The sequence below is a fragment of the Pelodiscus sinensis genome, chromosome 5, assembly GCF_049634645.1.
Source record: "Pelodiscus sinensis isolate JC-2024 chromosome 5, ASM4963464v1, whole genome shotgun sequence".
NCBI lineage: Eukaryota > Metazoa > Chordata > Testudines > Trionychidae > Pelodiscus > Pelodiscus sinensis.
Window position 1 is genome coordinate 117,987,230 of NC_134715.1, and position 22,491 is coordinate 118,009,720.

Sequence of the window (22,491 nt, forward strand, 5' to 3'; positions counted from 1 at the left end):
CCACACAAGGGCTATGTTTACACTCACGGCTTCTTACGGGAGTAAGCGTGGAATATCGCTGAGCCTCATTTGCATACCTAATGAGCCACCATTTTTTTCAGAAGAGGCTCTTGCTCAAGGAGCGCCTACACTGCCCCTTCTTGCGCAAGAAAAACCCTCTTGTGCAATGCCTTTCTTCCTCTCAATTAATATGTGTAACAGCATTGCGCAAGAGGTTTTTTCTTGCACAAGAAGGGGCAATGTAGACGCTTCTTCTTGCACAAGAGCCTCTTCTGAAAAAAATGAGGGCTCATTAGGTATGCAAATGAGGCTCAGCAATATTCCATGCTTAGCCTCATCTGTATATTACTCATGCAAGAAGCCATGAGTGTAGACATAGGCAAGGAGTGTGATTCACTGCCCCAGGCAGTGGCATCTAGACCGGGGCAACAGAGAAGAACAAGAGACCTCTACAGCAAAAGCTGAGAGCCAGCTGACTTCTAGCTCAGCTGACAGAGGCTCCTCTACTGAGTCCCAGATTCAAATCTGCCTGGTGGCGGTTACTGCAGACTATCGCTGTGGACCCAGTCGGAGGCGGTAAAAGTGCCCATCTACTCTCACCTCGGGTGCCCTGGGCATTGGGGTGCTTTGTTTCAAGGGGAGTTCAGCCCAAGCGCTTATCGCACAGGCAGGGGCGGCCTCACCTCGCTGTGTTACGCTCTAATACGGAACCTAGGCATGACCCCAACAAACTCCTCGGGCTTTGTCACCCTTCTCCTGCGGCCGCCTCACGAAAGGAGGCGCAAGGGAACTCAGCCGGCCCCACCTTCGCGATACGGGGAAAGACGGTTCCTGCGCAATATCCGGCGGACGGAGAAGCGTGGCATGCTGGGTATTGGAGTCTGTGCAGGTTACTCCGCCCTCCGGCGAGCGCTGCATTCTGGGAATTGTAGTCTCCCCTTCACTCGCTCACTACGTGGGCGGGAAGTTTGTGGCTGGCTCCTGTCCCAGCCTAGGACTCCTCCCAGCGCTTCCTCCTTCAGAGGGGCATCGCGAAGCCGAGGCGGGGCTCGTGCCCTCAGTCTCTGCGGGGGAGGGGCAGTTTTCAGCGCGAGGCGGGAGTTTGAATGGTTGGTCGCTACAGCTACCAGCCGCGCGGTGAGTAACGGCCTGAGGTGCGGCCGGGCTCGGGCCTCGGCGGCGGCCTCACAACCTCCAGGCCGGCCAGTGTCTCCGTTCCCTTGAGGGGCGACGGTTGGTGGGCCACGTGTCCCTCCCGGGCCGCCGCCTTTCAACTTAGCGGGAGCGCGCGGCTGGGACGGGGGCGGGTCTTACTCAGCCTAGCTCCGCCAGAGCCTGACGCGCTTGCGAACCCCACCCCCGCAGCGCTCGTCACGGGCGAGGCCTGGCCGCTTGAGCGGCTGAGAGGGGCCGGCAGAGGGTTGGGCCCCTGCTTTGTAAGCGGCGTTTTCCCCCTGGCTTGGGCTGAAGCTAAGAACGATGGGGCGCCCCGGGACAACGCAGGGCGGGCGGGCGCCCCGGGACAATGCAGGGCGGGCGAAGCGGGGCGATGCCCTCGCGACCGGTAACTCTCCCTTCTCACCAGCACCTTCTCTAACACCTCCGGGACTACCGTGTGCAGGAAGGAGCGCATGGGTACCGGGACCATATTTCCTAGCCCAAAATTAGTGGCACGTTGGCCCCGCCCCTGTTTGCCTCCGCCACTGCCATAAGAAGTCCCGCCCTTGGAGGTGGTAGTTCCCCGGGGTCAAGCTGGACACATGACCAGAAGTAAAGGGTGTCATGTGACCTCTCTAAGAACTCCCACACTCCTCCTACCAACAGGGATGGATTTGGCCCCCACAGGACTTCCCCCTCCCCGCCCCCCATGCAACTATTCTGTAATTGCATTAACCCAATTTGCACTGCATTAACTCGGGGGGAGAGGCTGGGAACAGTGTTCCCTCTAAGAGTTTCCTCCCATCTGCTCCCCTGTTGCCTGCTGCCACCCACCCCTCCTCTGCTGTCCTGATTCCTGCCTTTCTCACTCCCCTCAACCCTCCTGGGACTTGCCCCCCTCCCCTGCACCAACTCTTCTCTTCCCCCTGTGCCCACTTCTACTTTAACCCCACTCTGATCATCTGTGGCTACCAATCCCCTCTCCTAACACTTCCCTCTACCCACTTGGCCTGCCTTTGTCTTCTGGTGCCTGTCCCTCCTTGCCAGTGTCTGCCCTTCTGCTTCACCCCCTGGTACCTGCACCTTCCCTTACCCCTGCACCTTCCTCGTGCCTCCCCCTTCCCTGACTGCCCCTGTCCTTCTTGCCTTCTTTCTCCCTGGGGCCCACTCCCTCACTACCCTTTGCCCCAGTTCTCCTCATTCCTCTCTGTGCCCTTACACATGACATGCTCCATCCCTTGCCATCCTCATGCCCACCCCTCCTTTCAGCCCCCTTCTCCCGACACCTACTCCTCCCCTCTCCTTTTCCTCCCTCTCGCCCCCATTGTCCCTCCCTTTTCCTCTCCTAGCATCACCCTGTCCCGTCTCCCATCTTCATTTAAATTCGGGATAGACCTGGAAAAAATGGGACATATGGTCAGTATATGCATGGGGCATGGAGAGCTCCCAGGAAAATCAGTACATGCCTCTGGGGACCCCAATAAGTAGTCAAGCACAAGTAGCAAGGATCCTGAATTAACACTGTCTTGGTACTTTTAAGATACTTTTAATAGATAGGGCATGTAAAGCCTGAAAGGGGTTTTTGTTTTACGTGAGCAAAAGAGTACAAATCAGTAGTTTGGCTTCTTACCTGGTAAGCATCACTCTCCTGGGTGGCATATGTGTGCATTCGATGTGAGGAGCTCCTGGGCCTCAGAGATTGCGTATGGGCTTTGGAAGTCAGGGTGGCTGAATTGGAGAAGCTAAGGGAGGCAGAGAGGTATGTAGATGAGGCTTTCCAGGACAATGTAGAACTGTCCCACCTCCAGTTAGACAGCTCCTGTGCTGATAAGGAGGATGAAAGTCTCAGGGAAGAAGAACTGTAAATTGGAGAAGAGGGAAACAATCCCATAGTTGGGACCCTCCTTCCAGATGATGATCTGGTATCCTCTCACATGGAGGATACTTCTCCGGAGGAGGGAACTCCATTTATTAGGAAAAGGCAGATATTTGTAATGGGGGATACAATCATTAGAAATGTAAATAGCTGGGTTTGTGATGAGTGGGAGAACTGTACGGTGACTTGCCTGCCTGATGCGAGGGTTGTGGATCTCCTGAGACATCTAGAGAGACTTATGTGTAGTGCTGGGGAGGAGCTGGTGGTTGTGGTACATGAAGGTACCAATGACATAGGGAAAGGTAGGAGAGAGGTTCTGCAAGCCAAATTTAGGCTGCTAGGAAAGATATTGAAATCTAGAATCTCTATGGTAGCATTCTCTGAAATGCTTCCAGTTCTATCTGCAGGGTTAGGTAGGCAGGCCGAGCTTCAGAGTTTCCATGTGTGGATGAGACGATGGAGTAGAGAGCAGGGGTTTAGATTTATTAGGAACCGGGGACACTTTTGGGAAACGGGGAGCTTATACAGGAATGATGGACTCCACCTAAACCGAAATGGAACCAGACTGCTGGCATTTAACATTAAAAAGGTCATAGAGCAGTTGTTAAAGTAAGGGCTGGGGAAAAGCTGACAAGTGCTAAGGTGCATATGAATTGGACAGAGGCATCTCTTAGGGCAGTGTTTCCCAACTGGTGTGCCGCGGAACCATGGGGTTCCGCGAAGAGCCCGCAGTCCTCCGCCCGCTCTGAAAGAGAGAGAGACGGCTAGCCAGCTTCTTAAAGAAGCAGCACACTTGTGTCCCCTTCCTCCCTGGCAACGCAGAGGCATAGCGAGGCGTTGCCAGAGGGAACAGTTGCTCCTGGCTGGCACATTAGGGGGGTGCCGGACAGGAGTGACCCCACGTGACCCACAGCGGAGAGGGAAGCACTTCCCCTCCCCAAAGGAGCCGGCGTGCGCTACCTAAAGAGCTGGGGCTGTGGCACCCGGCAACTTAGTTCTGCTGCCTTTCTGCGTGGTGGGGGGGTGGAGGGAGGTCAGGAGACCCGGGTCTGTGCAGCTCCGACTGTGCAGGCAGTGCGCTCTGCTCTGGGACTTACCGCACCCTGACCCCACCCCCTCTCTCAGGACTGCATCACGGAAGTAAGTTGCTGGAGTGCAAGAGCCCCTGCTGCTCAGACAGCGCGCACGCCAGCTGTTTGGGGAGGGGAAGTGCAGTCGCACACTTCCCCTAACCCAGAGGTGCTGCAGGATTGCCAGGCAATGGTCCCAGCTGCCCCTGTCCCTTCCCCAGACCCCCCACAAATACCTTGTCTGCTGCCACCACCAGCACTGTCCCTAGCATCCAGCATCACCCTGTCCCTGACCCCAGCACCCTGCCACCCACCCCAGCATCCAGCACCACCCTGTCCCCGGCCCCAGCACCCTGCCACCCATCCTAGCACCCAGCACCTCCCTGTTGCTTGTCCCAGCACCCTGCCACCCACCCCAGCATCCAGCACCACCCTGTCTCCGGCCCGAGCACTCTGCCATCCACCACCACCCTGTCCCTGGCCCCAGCACCCTGCCACCCATCCTAGCACCCAGCACCACCCTGTTCCTTGTCCCAGCACCCTGCCACCCACCGCAGCACCCAGCACCACCCTGTCCCTGGCCCCAGCATCCTGTCAACCAGCACCACTCTGTCCCTGACCCCAGCACCTTGCCATCCACCCTAGCACCCAGCAGCACTCTGTGCCTTGTCCCAGCACCCTGCCACCCACCCCAGTGCCCAGCAGGACCATGTCCCTGACCCCAGAATCCTGCCCCAGCACACCGCCACCTGTGCTAGCATCCTGCCACCTAGCAACACTCTCTCCCTGGCCCCAGCACCCAGTGGCCCCAGCACCCAGTAGCACCAGTACGGTTGGGACCACATTAGTGAGGCTTGGCGGGGGGGAAGGGGGTTTTGCATCTCACTTGGGTGGCCCCAACTGACTTTTCTGTGGGTCAGTGACCTTTGACTCAAAACAGGTTCCTTGACCCTCTCATAAATAAAGACAATGCTAAAACCTTTTGAGTTTGACATATTTTATTTAAAAATGAAGCCTGACCAACATGCCCCCAATTGGGGCCAAATTTCCACCTCACTGCAGCATCATAACACTCCTGCACCACCTGACCTCAAATCTGAGCCTGTACTATCATACAGTGGAACCCCCTGTCCTGAGCCTCTTACATCCCCAAACTCCTGCATGCCCACATCCTCAGTCTTCCGCCACAACACTCCTGCACCATCCACACATGGCAAATCTGTGTCCTGAGCCCGTCATATTCACAGCCTCCTTGCCCTGAGCCCCTCACATATCCAACCCAAACTCCTGCACCCTCACATCCACAAGCCTGTGACTTGAGCCCAACACTTCCCAGCCTGGAGCCCCCTCTCCAAGCCAGCATCCCCTTCTCCTGCATCCAAATTCCCTCCCAGAGCTTGCACTTCTCACCCCTTCACATACCCAAATCCCTCATTTCCACCCCAGAGCCCGCACCTCCTGTCTCAACCCAGTGAGAGTGTATAAGGGCTGGGGATAGCAAGTGATGGAGAGGAGGGGAACAGAGAGGATGGGGCTTTAAAGGGGTGGGGTCTTGGGGAAGGAATGTGATTTTCATACATTGGTGGGTCCCCCCCCCCTTTTTTTTGACAAACCTAGGGGGTTCCTTGAAATTCTGAAAAGGGTTCCATGGCCAAATAAAATTGGGAAACACTGTCTTAGGGGAAGGTCTATTAATAGAGATGCTCTATATTCTAATCAGAAGGAAAGGATGAAAGATTATAAAGTATGGATCAGATCACATGAGACACAATCAAATGAAAAAGAGTCTAAGACATCAGGAAATATAGATAGATAGATAGTCATACATTTAAAAGTGCTTATACACAAATGCTTGAAGTCCAAATAATAAGATGAGTGAACTAGAGTGGCTCATATTATAGGAGAATATTGATATAAACGGCATCACAGGAACTTGGTGGAATGAGAACAATCCATGGGACACAGTCAGATTAGGGTATAAAATATATCGGAAGGATAGTACAAGTTGTGCAGGTGGGGGAGTGGCACTATATGTGAAAGAAAATGTAGACTCAAATGAAGTAAAAATCTTAAATGAGCCAAAATGTTCCATAGAATCTTTATGGATAGGAATTCCATGCTCTAATAATAACAATATATCAGTACAGTGCTTTTTTTGTGATAGTACTGCTCGGTACTCAGTACTGGCACCTCCACACAGAGCTTACCAGGAAATAATGGAGTGTACTGACACCTCTGTACTCAAGTGTCTGACAGTTGGCTGGGCCACGTGTCTTAAAGGGGCCAAGTCTCTTAAAAGGGCAATGTCTGTCCCATCCTGGCTTTTTTTTTTTTTTTTTTTTCAAAAAAAAGTACTGGCATCAGGGCTATATTATTGACCACCTGATCAGGACAGTGATAGTGACTATAAAATGCTAAGGGAGATTAGAGAGGTTATCAAAATAAAAAATTCAATAATAGTGAGGGATTTCAGCTATCCCCGTATTGACTGGGTACATGCCACCTCAGGACGGGATGCAGAGATAAAATTTCTAGATACCTTAAATGACTGCTTGAAGCGGCTGGTTCTGAAACCCACAAAGGGAGAGGCAATTCTTGATTTAGTCCTAAATGGAGTGCAGGATCTGGTCCAAGAGGTAAATTTAACTGGATCCCTTGGAAATAAACAACGAGAAGTCCTGTGGCACCTTACAGACTAACAGAATTATTGGAGCAAAGCTTTCGTGGGTACATACATCTGACGAAGTGGGTCTTTCTTTACCCATGAAAGCTTGTGCTCCAATTATTATGATAGTCTGTAAGGTGCCATAGGACTTAGATTCAGACTAACACGACTATCCCTCTGATCCTTGGAAATAGTGACCATAATGTAATAAAATTTAACATCCCTGTGGTGGGAAAAACACCTTAGCAGCCCAATACTGGCATTTAATTTTAGAAAGGAGAACTACACAAAAATGAGGTTAGTTAAACAGAAATTAAAAGGCACAGTCACAAAAGTAAAATCCCTGCATGGAAACTTTTCAGACACCATACTTAAATGTATACTACAAATGAAAAAACACAATAAGAGAACCAAAAAAGTGCCACCATTGCTTAAAAACCAAGTAAAAGCAGCAGTGGGAGATAAAAAGACATCTTTTAAAAAGTCAAATCCCAGTGAGGAAAATAGAAAGGAACATAAACTCTGTTAAACTAAGTGTAAAACTGTAAGAAAAACCAAAAGGGGATTTGAAAAACTCAAAAGTAAGAGCAAAATGTTTTTAAGTGCATCAGAAACAGGAAGCCTGCTAAACAACCAGTGAGGCCCTTGGGCGATTGAGGTGTTAAAGGAGCACTCAAAGACGATAAGGTACTTGCAGAGAAACTAAATTAATTCTTTGTTTCGGTCTTCATAGCTGAGGATGTTGGGGAGATTCCCAAACCCGAGCCATTCTTTTTAGGTGACAAATCTGAGGAATTGTCCCAGATTGAGGTGTCATTAGAAGAGATTTTGGAACAAATTGATGAATTAAATAGTAACAAATCACCAGGACCAGTTGGCATTCACCCAAGAGCTCAGAAAGAACTCAGATGTGAAATTGCAAAACTGTTAATTGTGGTTTGCAACCTATCCTTTAAATCAGCTTCTGAATCTAATGACTGGAAGATAACTAATGTGACGCCAATATTTAAAAAGGGCTCTAGAGGCGATCCTGGCAATTACAGACTGGTATGTCTAATGTCAGTACCAGGCAAATTAGTTGAAACTATAGTAAAAAATACAATTGTCAGACACACAGATGAACATAATTTGTTGGGGAAAAAGTCAACATGATTTCTGTAAAGTGAAATCATGCCTTACTAATTTACTAGAGTTCTTTGAGGGAGTGGTCAAATATGCGGACAAGGGGTAATCCAGTGGCAATAGTACACTTAGATTTCCAGAAAGCCTTTGACAAGATCCTTCATCACAGGCTCTCAAGTAAAGTAAGTTATGTTATAAGAGGGAAGGTCCTTTCGTGGATTGATAATAGGTTAAAAGACAGGAAACCAAGGGTAGGAATAAATGGTAAATTTTCCATTTTTCTTATGAATAAGTTTAATTATAAACTGGGCTTCTTATTAAATGTCTGAAATATAGATTATTATAAAAATTATGTTTAAAGAAGATCAGAAGAAACTAGCGCCCTCTAACCTCCCTCTCAAAACTCCCTGTTAGCTGCTCCTGGTCGCAAGCTTCCTGGTCGCTGACTCACAGCTTTATAAAGCCGTGGTAGCCCCTCCCCCTGACTAAGGCTCAGCCATTTAACAGAGGCTTCTAGATTTCAAACCTTTAGAAGCTCAAAGCTTCAAGCCACAGCACACACTCCTTCAAACAAACAAACAAACAAACCAAACAGACAAACACAAGCTCAGCACATAGCAAGTAATCCCCCCGACACACAAACACACACTACAAACAGCAACTTACATCAAGGGTCCCGTATTTACTCCTCCTTTATCTGGAGAACTCCCTCTCAAAAGTCCCTTTTAGCTGATCCTGTTCGCACCTCCTCCCAAGGTGCCCCCAACACTCGGAGCTCTTATTATTTGTAATAATTCAAAGTGGCTTTACTGAAGTACTTCTTCCCTGTTTCCAAACAGGAAATAATTGATGGAAATAGGAGTGTTGAGAGAATAATAAAACGGTTTTAAAGGACAAATTTCCAGAGTCTGAAGAAAAAATTTTTCAAAGTAATATACTGAAGTGAAAGGTAACTAAAGATATTTTTTTGTCTTATCACATTATAAAATATTGGTACATCTTACACTTTTCCCAGTAGATTTTACCACTGTATCTGGTATCTGTTCTTGAACACCAAGTTCTAGAAACTGTGATCCTAGGATATCTAATTGAATATCTGGATTGTAGGGAAAGCTTTTAATTTGAATTTAAATCAAGCAGTTTTACATAAAAGTGCTTTAGTTTCTTAGGTTGTAATCCTGCAAATACTTATTCACTTGCTTAAGTTAATTGTCTTGTCACAAACCAATTCTACAAGCCAAATACCCAGATAGGCATTGGAATTACAATTCATCCACAAATTCAATTCTCTCACTGATAACCTCCTCAATCAAGATAATGGATGGCTGGGACATTATCAATCTAACATTCAATGAAGGTGCCAACATTGTGTAGATTCTTGCATTAGTACCCTTCCTGTCTAATTGCTATCCTATGATCCTTATCTGCTTCTTTTACTATCCAGTTTTTAGGTGCTTATAGGTTACTAGTTTTGCCTACTTGTTTTCCCTTTGGTATTTTCATACCCTTTGCTAATTGTTTCCCGGCCCCTTCCTTTTTTTCCTTCCCCTCTCCCCCCCTTCTCCCCTATTTATTTTGGGTCTGCACATCCTAAACTCAAAACTCCGGTCTTCTGAAGAAGTGAGCTGTGTCCACGAAAGCTCATGATACCTTCTTCATGTTTTGTTAGTCTATAAAGAGCTACCAGACCATTTGTTGCTTTTTAAGTTTAACTAACATGAGTAGTGTTCTAAAATCAGTGGTATACTCACAGTAGTGAAGTTAAACAATTATCCACTTGCCTAAGGGATTTGAATTTCACTTGATATCAAAGCTACAAAACAACTGAAAATATTTTTGTTAAATGACTATATTTAGAAACTAATTTTTATAGTTCAATAATGGATAAATCAGTTTAACAAATGTGGGGGGATATACATTATGCAAACCTTATTATCATGGTATTTCTTTTTGTCATCTGACATTTGCTTTTTTCTGTGCAGTGCCTTACTTATTAAAATCACTGAGAACGTATTTTAAACAACTTTTTTTTATTTACCATTTTTCTTGTATTTGGATATATTTTTAAGGCTACTGATAGATCTTTATATTGATAGCAGCTGTTGCTTTTAATCATGAACTGTGGAAATCAGTTTGTGGAAACTCTGAAGAAAGTTCGTTATCCAAAAGTTGATGAGCTTAATGGAGAAGACTTTGACTGGTTGTTTGAAACTGTGGAAGATAAATCATTTTTGGAGTGGTTTTGTGGAAATGTGAATGAGCACCATGTATTAACTGAAAAAGAACTGCAAGCTTTTGATGCTCTTCTTAAATCTGGCAAGCCCATTTTAGAAGAGGCAGCTTTGGATGAAGTTCTTACAACCTGCAAGACCTTGGATTCAAAATCCAGTAGCATGGAAGAAGGAGAAGTCCAGAAGCTAGAGGAGGAGTTTCAGGCTCTTCAGAAAATTAAAAACCTAAAAATTCATCGTCGTAATAAGCTGCAAATGATAGCCTCAATAAACAGCCATATGTCACTGAAATTAAATGATAAAGCAGAAGAAGCAGTTAAAATTCTGAAAGAGGGACAAGGAATTTTCACTGCTATAAATACTAAGATAAATAATGAACTTCACTCTCTTACTGATGGAATTAAGAAGCTGACCTTTTTTTTCACCTCAGACTCAGAGCAAGGCTTAGGTCCTCACCCAGTATTTTTATCCCAGCTTGCCTTGGATAAATATTTGTGTCAGGAAGAGCAAAGCACTGCAGCACTTACTTCATACACAAAAAAACAGTTTTTTCAAGGTATAGCTGAATTGATTGAAAGCTCAAATGAAGAAAATTTTCAACTTGTAGATATAAGCAAACCATTAGTTTGTGATGAGAATAATGAAGTCTGTAAAGAGAGAGTAGAGATGGCTAGGCTACAAATGGCATATATTTGTGCTCAGCATGAACTGATTCAACTCAAAGCTAAAGATCGAAGCATAAACTCAGCATTACAATGGGCAGAGACTAATCTTCAATCCTTGAAGAACAAGGTAAGCTCTTAATATGTAATTTTCTTTCTAGTGAAAGTTTAAAAGACAGACCTATTGCTCTGGATTTAACAAAAGAATAATTGATAATTATTAAATTTTTAACTTAAATTGTATCCTTTTAGTGATGATAAAATTTAATACTTACAATGAAATAGCACCAGAATCTGGTGCATTTAGTGAAATATAACTTCTTAGGTATCAAATGTTGTTAGCATTATTTCTCCTAGTTTTCTAAAAAAGTAATTCTAGAAATATTTTTAAATAGCCCGTTTGTCCTTTGATTATGTCCTGTATAGATCTAATGAAATCAGCTATCTAAATCAATGTAGAACCTACAGCATGTATATAATATTAATACAACAAGGAAAGGATGAAGTTGAGTTTAAAATGTTTTGTTGTATATAAGGTAAAAATTAAAATAGTAAATATTTTCCTGCCTTGTTTCTTGATTTAGCATAACTTTTTAATACCCATATACCTTTTGCATGAAGAACTTTACAGAATACTGATTTGAATCTGGTAGAAATGTGAATGGGTAACTGGTTTACCTATTACCCAGTAAGCATCACCCTTAATGTGTGATCATGGGCGTCCAATAGCATAAGTGGGGGAAGGCTTTGCCTTCCCAAACTTCCTGGTATGGCTGGAGTTCTGGAGATGGAGTGTTGCTGCCCCCAGCACCCGCCCTCCCCGGTACTCCAGTCTGTGGACACGTGCCACACGCCTTTCCCATGCTTCAGAGAGGCTCGGGCTGGGCAACCTCCACCCTCCTCAGTGCTCTGGAGAGGCTGAGGCACACGTCCTCTTCCCACTCCCTGTGGTGGTGGGGGTGCACACATGCTCTGTGCACTGCCCTGCTTCTTCCCCTCTCCTTCTCCCTCCCTCCCCCAACCCTAGCTGCACCCCCACCCATGCATGTGATTTCCACTGCAAGTGGAAGTGCAAGAACATTGCAAGTGGTGGCTCCTCCAGCAGCCTCGCACGGGTGTGTGTGGACATGAAGCAGTGTGGGTGGGAGGAGAAGGCTGCTGGTTCCGTGCCCCTGCCTCCCCCTCCATCCCTGATGCCGCCACTTCTTAAACATGACTAAAAAACTTCGTAGTCCTAGAATATATCGTTACAAATACTTTGTTTTGCTTTTTGTAGAATTTTGGAAAAGAAGAACACCTTGAGGCTAGAATTTCCAGTTTAAACAGTGAAATTTCAAAAATAAAAAATCAGCTAACTCAAATAAATAATGAAATATTACCTTCTTTGGTGAAGGAGAATGCACAGCTATTGAACATGCCTGTGGTGAAAGGAGATTTTGATTTGCAGATTGCTAGACAAGATTACTATACATCAAGACAAGATACAGTATGTAATCAGTTGCTAAAACAGAAAGCATCATTTGAACTTCTTCAGCTAGCTTATGAAATTGAGTTGAGGAAACATCGGGATATCCATCGTCAACTAGAAAACATAATACAAGATCTGAAACAGAGCAGTAATTCCCTTCAACAGAGACTGGAGATGATGTCTGAACCATTTATATCTCAACATGCAGTGCCAAAGAACACTGTTGATTCAAGGGATAATGCCTCTCATAGGTAAATATTGTACAGTGGTTGTGAGACTTTGATTTATTTGAAGTATTATGTAGGAACTGATAAGTTGCCTACCATATGCCATTATAATTTTTTTGCAGTCTCTTAATGAGAAGCTCTAATTAGCTGCAGCAGGCCTTTGAACTCTACTGGGGACAAAGCCCTGGGGCTAGAGACTTGCTTTTACTTGTCCTATGAAACTCTGTTTAGGTCTGGCTGAAATAGTTAACTGTTCAAATTGCCATTTCCCTGCTTTCCATGATGTTGTTCAGGAAAACATCAGTACTATGCTAGAATAACTGAGTGTGACTGTTATAATATCAGGCTCAGCTGTAGGTGGGGCAACAGAACACACTGAACTTGAGCATACCTAGTATTGGCTAGAGCAGTGTAAAGAGGGAGAGTACTAGGCTGGGATGAATTGCCCTCTGGATCAAGTATGATACCCTATCAGTGCAATCACATCCTTTTAGGGTGCCATCTAGGTCAGGATCTTCCCACCTCAAGGAGGTACAGAGCTGGGTTTGGCTCTCCCCAACTAATCCCAGGCTCAACATAGCCCCAGTGGTCACTGCTCCTGTCAAGATTGTTCAATAATACTCTGGCACTTTGTGTACAGAAGATGAGGGCATGTAAAAGACTTTAAAATTCCTTGCTGCTAAAGGCTTCTGTTTAAAACGTCCCCAAGGTCACAATTTCCCTGGCCTTGGATTGGTATTGCTGCCAGCACCCAAATGCAAAAATCCCCTTGAAAGGCCAAGAAGGTGCGTTTTAGGAATTCCTTTCTGTGGGTTACCCTCAAGCTTTTTAACCATCCCTCTGGGGAGAGGTTGAAAAATTCTAATTTCCCTTAGTAGAATGGCATGCAGCCTTAGGCATGTGCACAGAGAACGTCCTGCCTTCTAGGACACAGAAATCAGTTCATGGTCTTAAAAGGGTGATTTTTATTAACAAAACAAAGAACATGCACTTGTTCAAACATAACTTGGTTGCTATGTGTCACAGCTGAAGAAAAAAAAAGATTAAAACACAGTATTGCTTCCCTAGGGTTCAGTTTGGAAACTTATAGTCTGAGGGGGTAGTTAGATGTGCTCAGCACAGAGAATTCCAACAAGTCCAAAATAAAGAGGATAACCTGATCACATCTGACTAAACATTCCCTTTTTCTCATATCTGTAGTTCCAAGTTTTAGTTTTTTTCCTAGCCATGGCTGTTGCTGCATTCTCCATGCCTGTTTTCCTGGCTTACTGCACGTTTCCCAGTTCTGCTCCCATCACACAAGAACAGGAAGGTCAATGCTTCCAGTTCAAAAGCTCACCCTCTAGTTCCATTGGCTCTCCTGGCCTCATGCCCACTCATTTCCTGCTTCTCTAGCATTCCTGGGACCTCTCTAGGAACCCACTATCTATGGTTTAACCCTTACAGGCAAGGGCAATTAAGGCTAGGTCCTAAGAGTTAATTCCTGAGAGAGATATTAGCTAACTGAATGACTGCAGTGTCCAGAAAAAGGTGTTACCCCTCCCATCCTCACAGTCCCACTCTGGAGTAAGAAGATTCTCCTGTCTTTAGCTAATGTAGCTATCTAGTCCTGTAGCTCAAGTGGTAAGAATGTGGTGGAGTGTTGTAAGGTCAGGACTCATACTCTGCCGATAAGACTTATTGAGGGCTTTTGTTCCAATTGTCTGTTTATAGACTTATTTTTACTTTTTTTCTTTAAAAAAACCTGTTTACATACCAAAACAATTACATTAACTGAAATATGTTGGTTATAGTGAATCTTTCTGAAGAGAAGCAAAGTTGGATTTATAGTTCCCTGTGCAACTTTAATTCTGCTTTCTTGGTAATACTACGTGTGTATTCACAATTTGAGTTTCATGATATTTGGGTTTTACTTAAAGCCATGACTTTTTAAATAAGAGTATTACATAAACATTTCAGATTTTATTTAAAAAAACCACCACCAAAAACAACAACAAAAGTCATGGTTGTGCAGAAAAGTTTGAAAACCAGAATAAAGTGCACTCTAAATGTTCAAAAAGGTACATGAAAAGAACATTTTTTGGCTTAAAAATAATGAGTCTTATAAGTAAGTCTATCTTATGATTTTGGGGGACCTGATTCATGAGTATTGACTGTTTGGAGATGGAGTGAGTACAATACAGTAGAAAATTGATTCTCAACCTGTGACCGATGGGCTGCTCATGGCCCAGTCAGCACATATGTCCTAATTGCCATACAGATAGTATTGGATGTGGTCCACAGTAGGGATGTAAATGAGTAGTCTAGTATATGATTAACCAGTAATCCTAAACTTATTAGTTAATCATCTTGACTACTCGCATTTCCCCCACCATCCCCTTGCTGCCTCTGTATCAGCCCAACAGCCACCAGTCCAAACGTAGTCTGATTTACAGAGATACTAAGTAGGGATGTAAACCATGTATAAAAATATACAACAGATTGAATTTTAATAGGTTAACCGCAGGGCTGCCAGCTGCTCCAGCCCAGCCGGGCGTCCGGCATACTGCGGATGGCCAGTTAACTAGTTAAACATATAGTTTAACTGGTTAACATTTTAAACGGGATTTTACATCCCTAACATAGAATAGTAAAAGTGTACCAATTCAGATACATCATGTCTAGTAAAGCAGTGATTCCCAACCTTTTTTATGCTACAGACTGGCAAACTACTTCACAAACTTTTGGTGGACCAGTACATTTTATTTGCATGTTCATTGCGCACCCAGGAGTAGAGAGAGGGAGGGAGCACAGAGCTCTGGCCAGGCTGCTATCTTATCTCGGAGAGGGTTGGAAGGACGGAGCATGCTGTTTTTTCTTGTGCATTTCAAAGATTAAAATGCCACGTGGACCCCGGGGAAAGCAGGGAATTTCAATCTTTGAAATGCATAAGAACTCTTGCTGGGGCTCTTGTAAATTTCAAAGGTGGAATACTGCGCTAGTCCTTATTGGCAATTGAATAATCTGTGGAAATCGCATCAACTGTTCAATTCGTTAATTTAAATTTAACATCCCTAAGCTGAGTATCTAGCTTTCTACCATTTACAAGAAGGAACATATTACAAATTCACAAGTACTATATATTTATAAGGGGTACTTAAAAATTACTGCTATTAGAGAATTTTCTTAAAATTCACTCCTGTCTAAGGATGTCAAGTAGCATTACTAAGCTAATTGAGTAGTTGATGGCATTTCCATTGACTGCTCGATTAGTCAATAATAATTAGTTACCTCCCTGTGTTTTCCCCCGCCCCCATGGAGGTGGAGATGGTGCTGGGGAGAAATGGCTTTTTAGCCAGCTCCCCCCAATACCAGCTTCTGCTCCCCCGCCCACCTTGCTGCCTCTGATACAGTAGTAACCTGGGCTTATCGAGTAGTCGAGGGGTGCCATGGGCTTATCAGGTAGTTTACTACTTGACTAGTGGCTTACATCTCTAGTCCTGTCAGAATCAGTTTTACCATTTTTATACCAATAATTCTTAAGATTACTACAGGATGGAACTCCAGGATATGGCATCCTTGAGACCTGGCCAGTCCCAAACAAGGGAATTTGCTGGACCCGGGAGGTCCCCTGTCACCGGCCTCCCAGGCACCCGCTGACTTTGCTTCTGGCCCCAGCTGGCTCCCATTTCTGTCAGCCAGCTGTGCTGCTGGCCCTGGCTCGACCCCTCAGCCCTGGACTCCAAGCTGCGCCACCTGAGCCCCCTGCTGCAGGGTTCCCCCCCCTCACACACCGCGGGACTCTCTGCATCACCTGAGCCCCCTGTTGCACTCCTGGCTACACCCCCAGGGGATCATACAGAGCTGCTCCCTGTAGTGATGTGCTACTGATAGAACCCTAAGTTCTCCCGAAATAGCACATTGCTACAGTGAGCAGCTCTGTACAGACCACTGGAACTCCTCGCACCGCCTGAGCCCCCTGTGCCATGGGACTCCCTGCACTGCCTGAGCCCTTCCCATGGGACTCCTGGCTATGCTTCTAGAGCTCCCTGCACTGGTGGATCCCCTGCCATAGGGCTCCTTAAGCCACCAGAGTCCCCTGCCACAGGGCTCCCAGCCGCATCATGGGATTCCCTGTGCTGCCTGAGCCCTGTGGTGCTGTGCTTCCTGCATTGCCTGAACTCCCTGCCCACCACTGCCCTCCCTGCCCCTGGGCTCTCTGGTCCAGGAACATCCCTGGTCTTGCTGGACCAGAGAGTCCCAGTTTAGGGAGGTATAACCTGTATAACTGAATAGAGAGAAACTTTTCTGATTTTTTTCCCCCAGTTTATTTAATGTATTTGAAGTACAGATTGGACCTCCCTGGTCTGGCACTCTGGGGACCTGACCCATCCCGGACAAGGGAGATTGCTGCAAGAGGGGAAGTCGGGGGTGGGGGAAGTGGGCAGCATCCCAGCTGGCTCCTCTCCCCAGCCTTCTGGCTCCACGAGTTGCAACAACCCTACTGGAACTCCTGGTGGCTCCACCAGCTGGCTCTGCTCCAAGCCACTGGCAACCTCTGCTCCTGGGGCTCTCTAGTCCCATAACATCTGTGGTGCTTCTGGACCATGGATGTTGCTGGATCAGAGGGTCCTGGACTACAGAGGTTCAACTGTATTTGCAGTTACTTTCATAGTTTCCCTTCCATACAGTCAATCATTTTTCTTATTTGTGAAGACTTTTTTCTCAGGGAGATTTATTTTTCATATTTAGGAAAATGCTTGCTAAAGTACAAAAACTGTAATCCTCAAACTGCTTTTTACACTAATTGTTTTTAATTAACTAGATTTCAGGTTAACAGTGCTTTTAATTGCAGCTTGAAATGCTTTATACTGCTGTCAATCAAGGTTTAAACCAAAAAATTAGGGTGGGCTAGAAGTGACCAGCGGCAGCTCAGAAGTAAGAAAGATGTATCACTCTGACCTTGTTGGGCAGTACTTGCCTTTTCATCAGACTGACTTCCTAGAGATTTGTGCAAGTGATTAGTTAAGTCAGAGCTATTGATGGCATATGTATGTACTGAATTTTTTTTAAAGATGCATTTGCATCTCTAACTTTTGTCACTATAGGCTATACCAGCTTTTGGAAGGAGAGAATCAGAAACAACAATTGTTTAGAACACATGAAGGCATGGAACAACTATCTCAGAAACTAAAGCAAGACATTACTTCAGTGCAACATCAGCTATCAGTATCATGTCAAGAACAATCCCTTTTTTTGTCTAAGATGGATAGTGATTTAGATACCCTTTGTGATTCGCTGTATTGTGGAGGAAATCAGATTTTACTTAGTAACCAGGTAAGTTCTTACTGTAGAACATCATCTATTGCTGCTTTAGTAAACGTATTTTACAAAGGATTAGTTATACAGACAAAAAGATCTGACTATATAGTCAAATCAATTATTTTATCTATTTCACTAATTATTTCTTCCTTTAGTATTAAAGAAGCAAAGCACATTTTTTCCCAATATGTAACTGTCATAGTAGGTCAGTCTCATTAGCCGTGGCAATTTAACAACTGGTGCATATCTCTTTGTGTAGGTTATGTGTTTTTCCTCAGACTATATTATGCCATAAATTGCATCTATGAATTTTAATTGAAAAACTTAAGATGTATCTTTCCTGCTACCGTGGTATGGTTTGATGGAAATATATGGGCTTGAAATACAGTACTAAACTATCACTAAAACCTATAGCAATATTTTTTCCTGGCAGCAACTCTTTCTAAGAATGTCTTTGATTTGTGTTTGTGTTGTGCGTAGTGTAGTGTGGTCCTGGCCAATGGTGGGGATCCATGGTAGTACAAATAATAACACAAGTAGCTTAGACATTTGTATTGAGTGCTTATAATCAGATGAATAGCTTGCTTATGCTAAAAAGAGTAAGATAATTCAAGCTATTTTAAATCAATGAAAGATGGAAAAATACAGGTTCCAATAATCTGGTTTTACTTTAAATATAAGTATGAGGACTGTTTTGTAGAATTGTAACTACTTTTAATATGAGTAATTTTTTTTTTTACTATTTTGATCTAATACCACACTGATGGATATGTGTGAAACCCTTGTTCACATTATGTACTACAGGTTGAACCTCTCTAGTATGGAACGCTCGGGACTTGACCGGTTCCGAATGAGAGTGATTTTCTGGATCACAGGAAGTCAATATTGTCTAGCAGCATTACCAACACTTTCACTGCTTACTGTGCTTCTTAGAGAACATTTAGGGGTAAATTAGAGCTAAATAACAGCACAGAACACTGAGAGTTAGGATTGGTGGCAGTAAACAAACTTTATGGGACTGCAGGACACTTGTCCAGAACCATGAAAAGTGGACATCCACTAAACTAAACTCATTCTGGACGACTGATGTTTCTGGACAAAAGAATTCTGGATTAGAGAGGTTCAGCCTGAAGCTGTGTCTGCTTGTAATCTCAGTTGACTAAGTCTATTTGTACACTACTCAGTGTGAATAAGGGTGTTACAGTGATGGTGGGCTGCCATGGGCTAACCCTGGTGAACCGCATCCATCCCGTAGGATGGTATTTGCCCACCGCTGCTGTATTTACCTGCATCTCCACAGGTACAGATGCTTGCAGATCCTGTTGGCTATAGATTGCCTTCTCAGCCAATGGTAGCTGCAGGCACCCATATCTGTGGAGGTGCTGGTAGATAAAACAGCGGCAGCCTACCAGGGGCTAACTATCGCGAACCACCTCTGTTTTATAGCTCACCCCTGTGTTAATCTGGCCCAGATGAGTTCTACAAATTAAATGAGATTAATTACCTTGTGCTTTTATCTTCTTTTCATTAGGCATTTCCTAAGTTTTGTGTAAACATGCCTCCAAAAGTGAAAATATTTTTTGTTTTAGTTGAATTAACGTATCAGCAATGCAAATATAATAATTTCTTTTTTTAAATTCTGTTTGTTAGGAACTAACAGAGCAACTTTACCAACTGGAAACTAATTTAAATAGACTAAACCAACTTATTATGGATCTTCTTGCTGATGTAAAGGCCAAGAGAAAGATTTTAGAGACAAATACGCTTTGTCAGATGGAAAGAAAATTGTATGTGTATTTTTTCAAAGATGAAGACTACTTGAAGGATATTGTGGAGAAACTAGAGCATCAGTCTCGGGCTCAAACCATTGATCTAGAGAATTAAACATTAAATGTATCTTTGTTCTGCTGCTAAGATACAGAAATATTTAGTGTAGACTGTTTTATGATTCAATGGAAAAACAAACTTTAGATAATATATTATTTTATCAAATATAGCACTTATCAGCCTCATCAAGAACAGACTGTAAGCTTCTTTAGAGCTTTTGACATCCAGAGACTGAGTTTATAGTTCAGCTTATGAGTGTTTGCTTTGCAAGAGAGAGAATGCATCAAGTATCTATCTCAGTTACTCAATGGTTACGATACTGCTAGACTACATATTGCCCTCTCTTACTTAGTGTGCAGAGTAAAATGAGGATTCCTGCCTCCATGGTATGCTTTTTCTTTGCCTTCATATGTTATGAAATCCTCTTCATATGTGCTCTACAAAGTTAGTGCAGAGGGGGAACCAAGGAACAGCTGCCGAATATAGGATGCTTCCTTCTGAAGTAGATGGTTTTCATAATGGGAAACTTTTAGAGTAACTTTCATCCTCTCAAAAGATTGCAAGGATAGAAGATGCAGTTGTGCAAAAGTGACAGCATGAATGGGTATAGACTAAGTGTCTGTGCATTAAGGATGTTAGAGCGGTTATTTGGCTAATCATGTAGATACAGATTGTATCGACTACATGATTAGTCAGTAAGGGGGCTGCTCTACTGAGATGCAATGGGGGTAGCTCCTGGAGCCAGCTCGAGCCGGGACTGAGTCTCGGCTTGGGCTGGCTCTGGACCGCGGCGGCTGTGCACTTTAAATGTAGTAAGAGCTGCTGGGCTTTTACTATATTTAAAATGCAGAGCCATAGCACAGGTAGCTCCCTCATGCTGGATCTGGGACTGCTTGGGGAAGCCTCTGATTGCGGCCAACCCAGGCCATTGCGAACAGGGATTGCTTGGCAGCAGCAGCCCTTGTCTGCAGGGGGCCCAGTTACCTGCTGGGACCCCCACGGACAGGGGCTGCTGCTGGAGCAGCCTCCCCTATCCTCCTACCCCCAATGCCTCTGATGCCCCACCACACCTCTCATACAGAGGCAGCAAGGCAGGGGAGAATCGAGTAGTCGAGTATTCCACTCAACTACCCAATAAGCTTATGAGTATTGAAAAGTCGACTACTCATTTACATCTCTACTTTGCATTTTGTCTACAAACTGTTCAAAGTCTCTGAGATTGCCTTTCTTTCCCGTTTGTGTTACTCTTCCAAAAATGTCCTAGACTCCTGAAGCAAGAGCAAGAATTTTGAACATGTCTTTTGTATCAGAATGTTCCAAGGATGTTTGTGTTCAGCAGATTTTCTGCTGTGATCTACTTCTTTTTTGGCTCATGCTAGCATTTATAGTAACACGTATCAGTTTCAGAATCTTTTAATAATTCTTCCAGACTTACCTAATATGTAGTAGAAAAAGATATTTGACTCAACAATATATATATATATGTATATATATTTTGTTGAGTCAAAAATCTTTTTATATGCCTGATTTGTCGAGCCCTTTATATCTATATATCAAACAATATAAGAAACTTCTTATAGAGCAAAGAGAATTAAATGTGATTCATACAGTTGTGCCTTTTTTTCTACTGTGTTCACTGGATCTAGATCCTGATGGGAGCAACAATTCTGTTTGCTTTCAGGGCATATACAGATTTCTTCTACAAATGTTGGTTGGATAAATATGAGCAAATTAAGCCTGACAATTTTTTAACAGCAAGTAACATTTTTAGTGTATAAATAACATTTTAAATTTGTTTTTAATGGCAGAATATTATTTGGTATTACTTTTAATGTTTAAATGTCTAAGAAATTAAATATTAAAATATTTGATATTTGAATGTTTGCACTCTGTCTTTTTGAACCCTATAAAACATTTAATCATGTTGGCCATCTATACTAATAAATCATATCAAGGGTAAAACATTACATATTAAAGGAATGTATCCTTTTACACCCTTTATAAAAAAAAGAAAAACCACAATGCGTGCATTCATTTAATATTAAGGATGAATTTTAAATCCACAAACATAAGAATATTTCTACATTACAACGGGATTGGTTGTGACAAGAGTAACTTTATATATTCTGATCCAGGGTATCTTGCATCTTTTTGCCTTCCAAATTCTAATCTAATCTAGATCTGCCACCTCAGGCAAGACTGATCCCTCCCACAAGAGGAAAAAGTCTGCATTTAAAAAAACCTCTTCCTCTAGTGGGAAGCTACAGACCTAAGGTACAATTTCTTGACCTTTTTTTCCCTACCCAAGGTAGGAAAAGAGGCTCGGTCGTGACTGTATTCTTGACCTCAGACACATTTTTCTAATCATGAGCTTAGATGAGCTAACAAGGGAGAAGATATTACATGGTTATAGACAGGGCTCGACAAATAATGTAATCTACTTGCCTGTGACAAGTAGATTACAACCCGGAAGGGCCGGTGCAAAGCGATCTGCACATGCGCAGAGTGCAGAACTGCGCGAAACCGCGCAGCTGGCGAGCAGGGCTCACCGCCACTTGGCGAGCCCTGGTTATAGAATTTGATTTGGAAATGTACTTGTGATGTGAAGGGAGCTAAGAGTGGCCAATGAACAGTTAAGACCTCTTAGGACTGTAGTGTCCAATATGATAGCCACATGTGGATATTTGGCCAGTTGTGTGTGGCTAGTTGGCTTGAACAATGTGGTTAGTTGGCCTGTTGAGTGTGGCTAATTCTGAATTGGTTGGACACCACAGTCTTGGGGGAATATGCCATTTAACCACTACTGAACTGCCAGTTGTATCCACTAACACTGGGGTTTGAACCCCAGTTCAGAGTTTGACACCCTAGAAATACTGTAAAGCGT

General features: G+C 44.1%; 1 protein-coding gene across 5 annotated transcripts; it reads left to right on the forward strand.

Moving 5' to 3' along the window:
- Nucleotides 1-997: 997 nt before the first annotated feature.
- Nucleotides 998-21,486, forward strand: HAUS3 (HAUS augmin like complex subunit 3). 5 transcript variants are annotated; one of them, XM_075930879.1, is made up of 6 exons: nt 1,002-1,137; nt 8,731-8,840; nt 9,874-10,914; nt 12,061-12,503; nt 17,567-17,795; nt 19,431-21,486. In XM_075930879.1, exons 3-6 carry the CDS (start codon nt 10,006-10,008, stop codon nt 19,662-19,664), a joined length of 1,815 nt encoding a protein of 604 aa, XP_075786994.1. In that variant the 5' UTR covers nt 1,002-1,137; nt 8,731-8,840; nt 9,874-10,005; the 3' UTR covers nt 19,665-21,486. The 5 variants fall into 5 exon arrangements, with proteins under 5 accessions (XP_075786995.1, XP_075786994.1, XP_075786996.1 ...); XM_075930881.1 differs by having other exon boundaries at nt 9,961-10,914; XM_075930882.1 differs by having other exon boundaries at nt 9,988-10,914.
- Nucleotides 21,487-22,491: the final 1,005 nt, after the last annotated feature.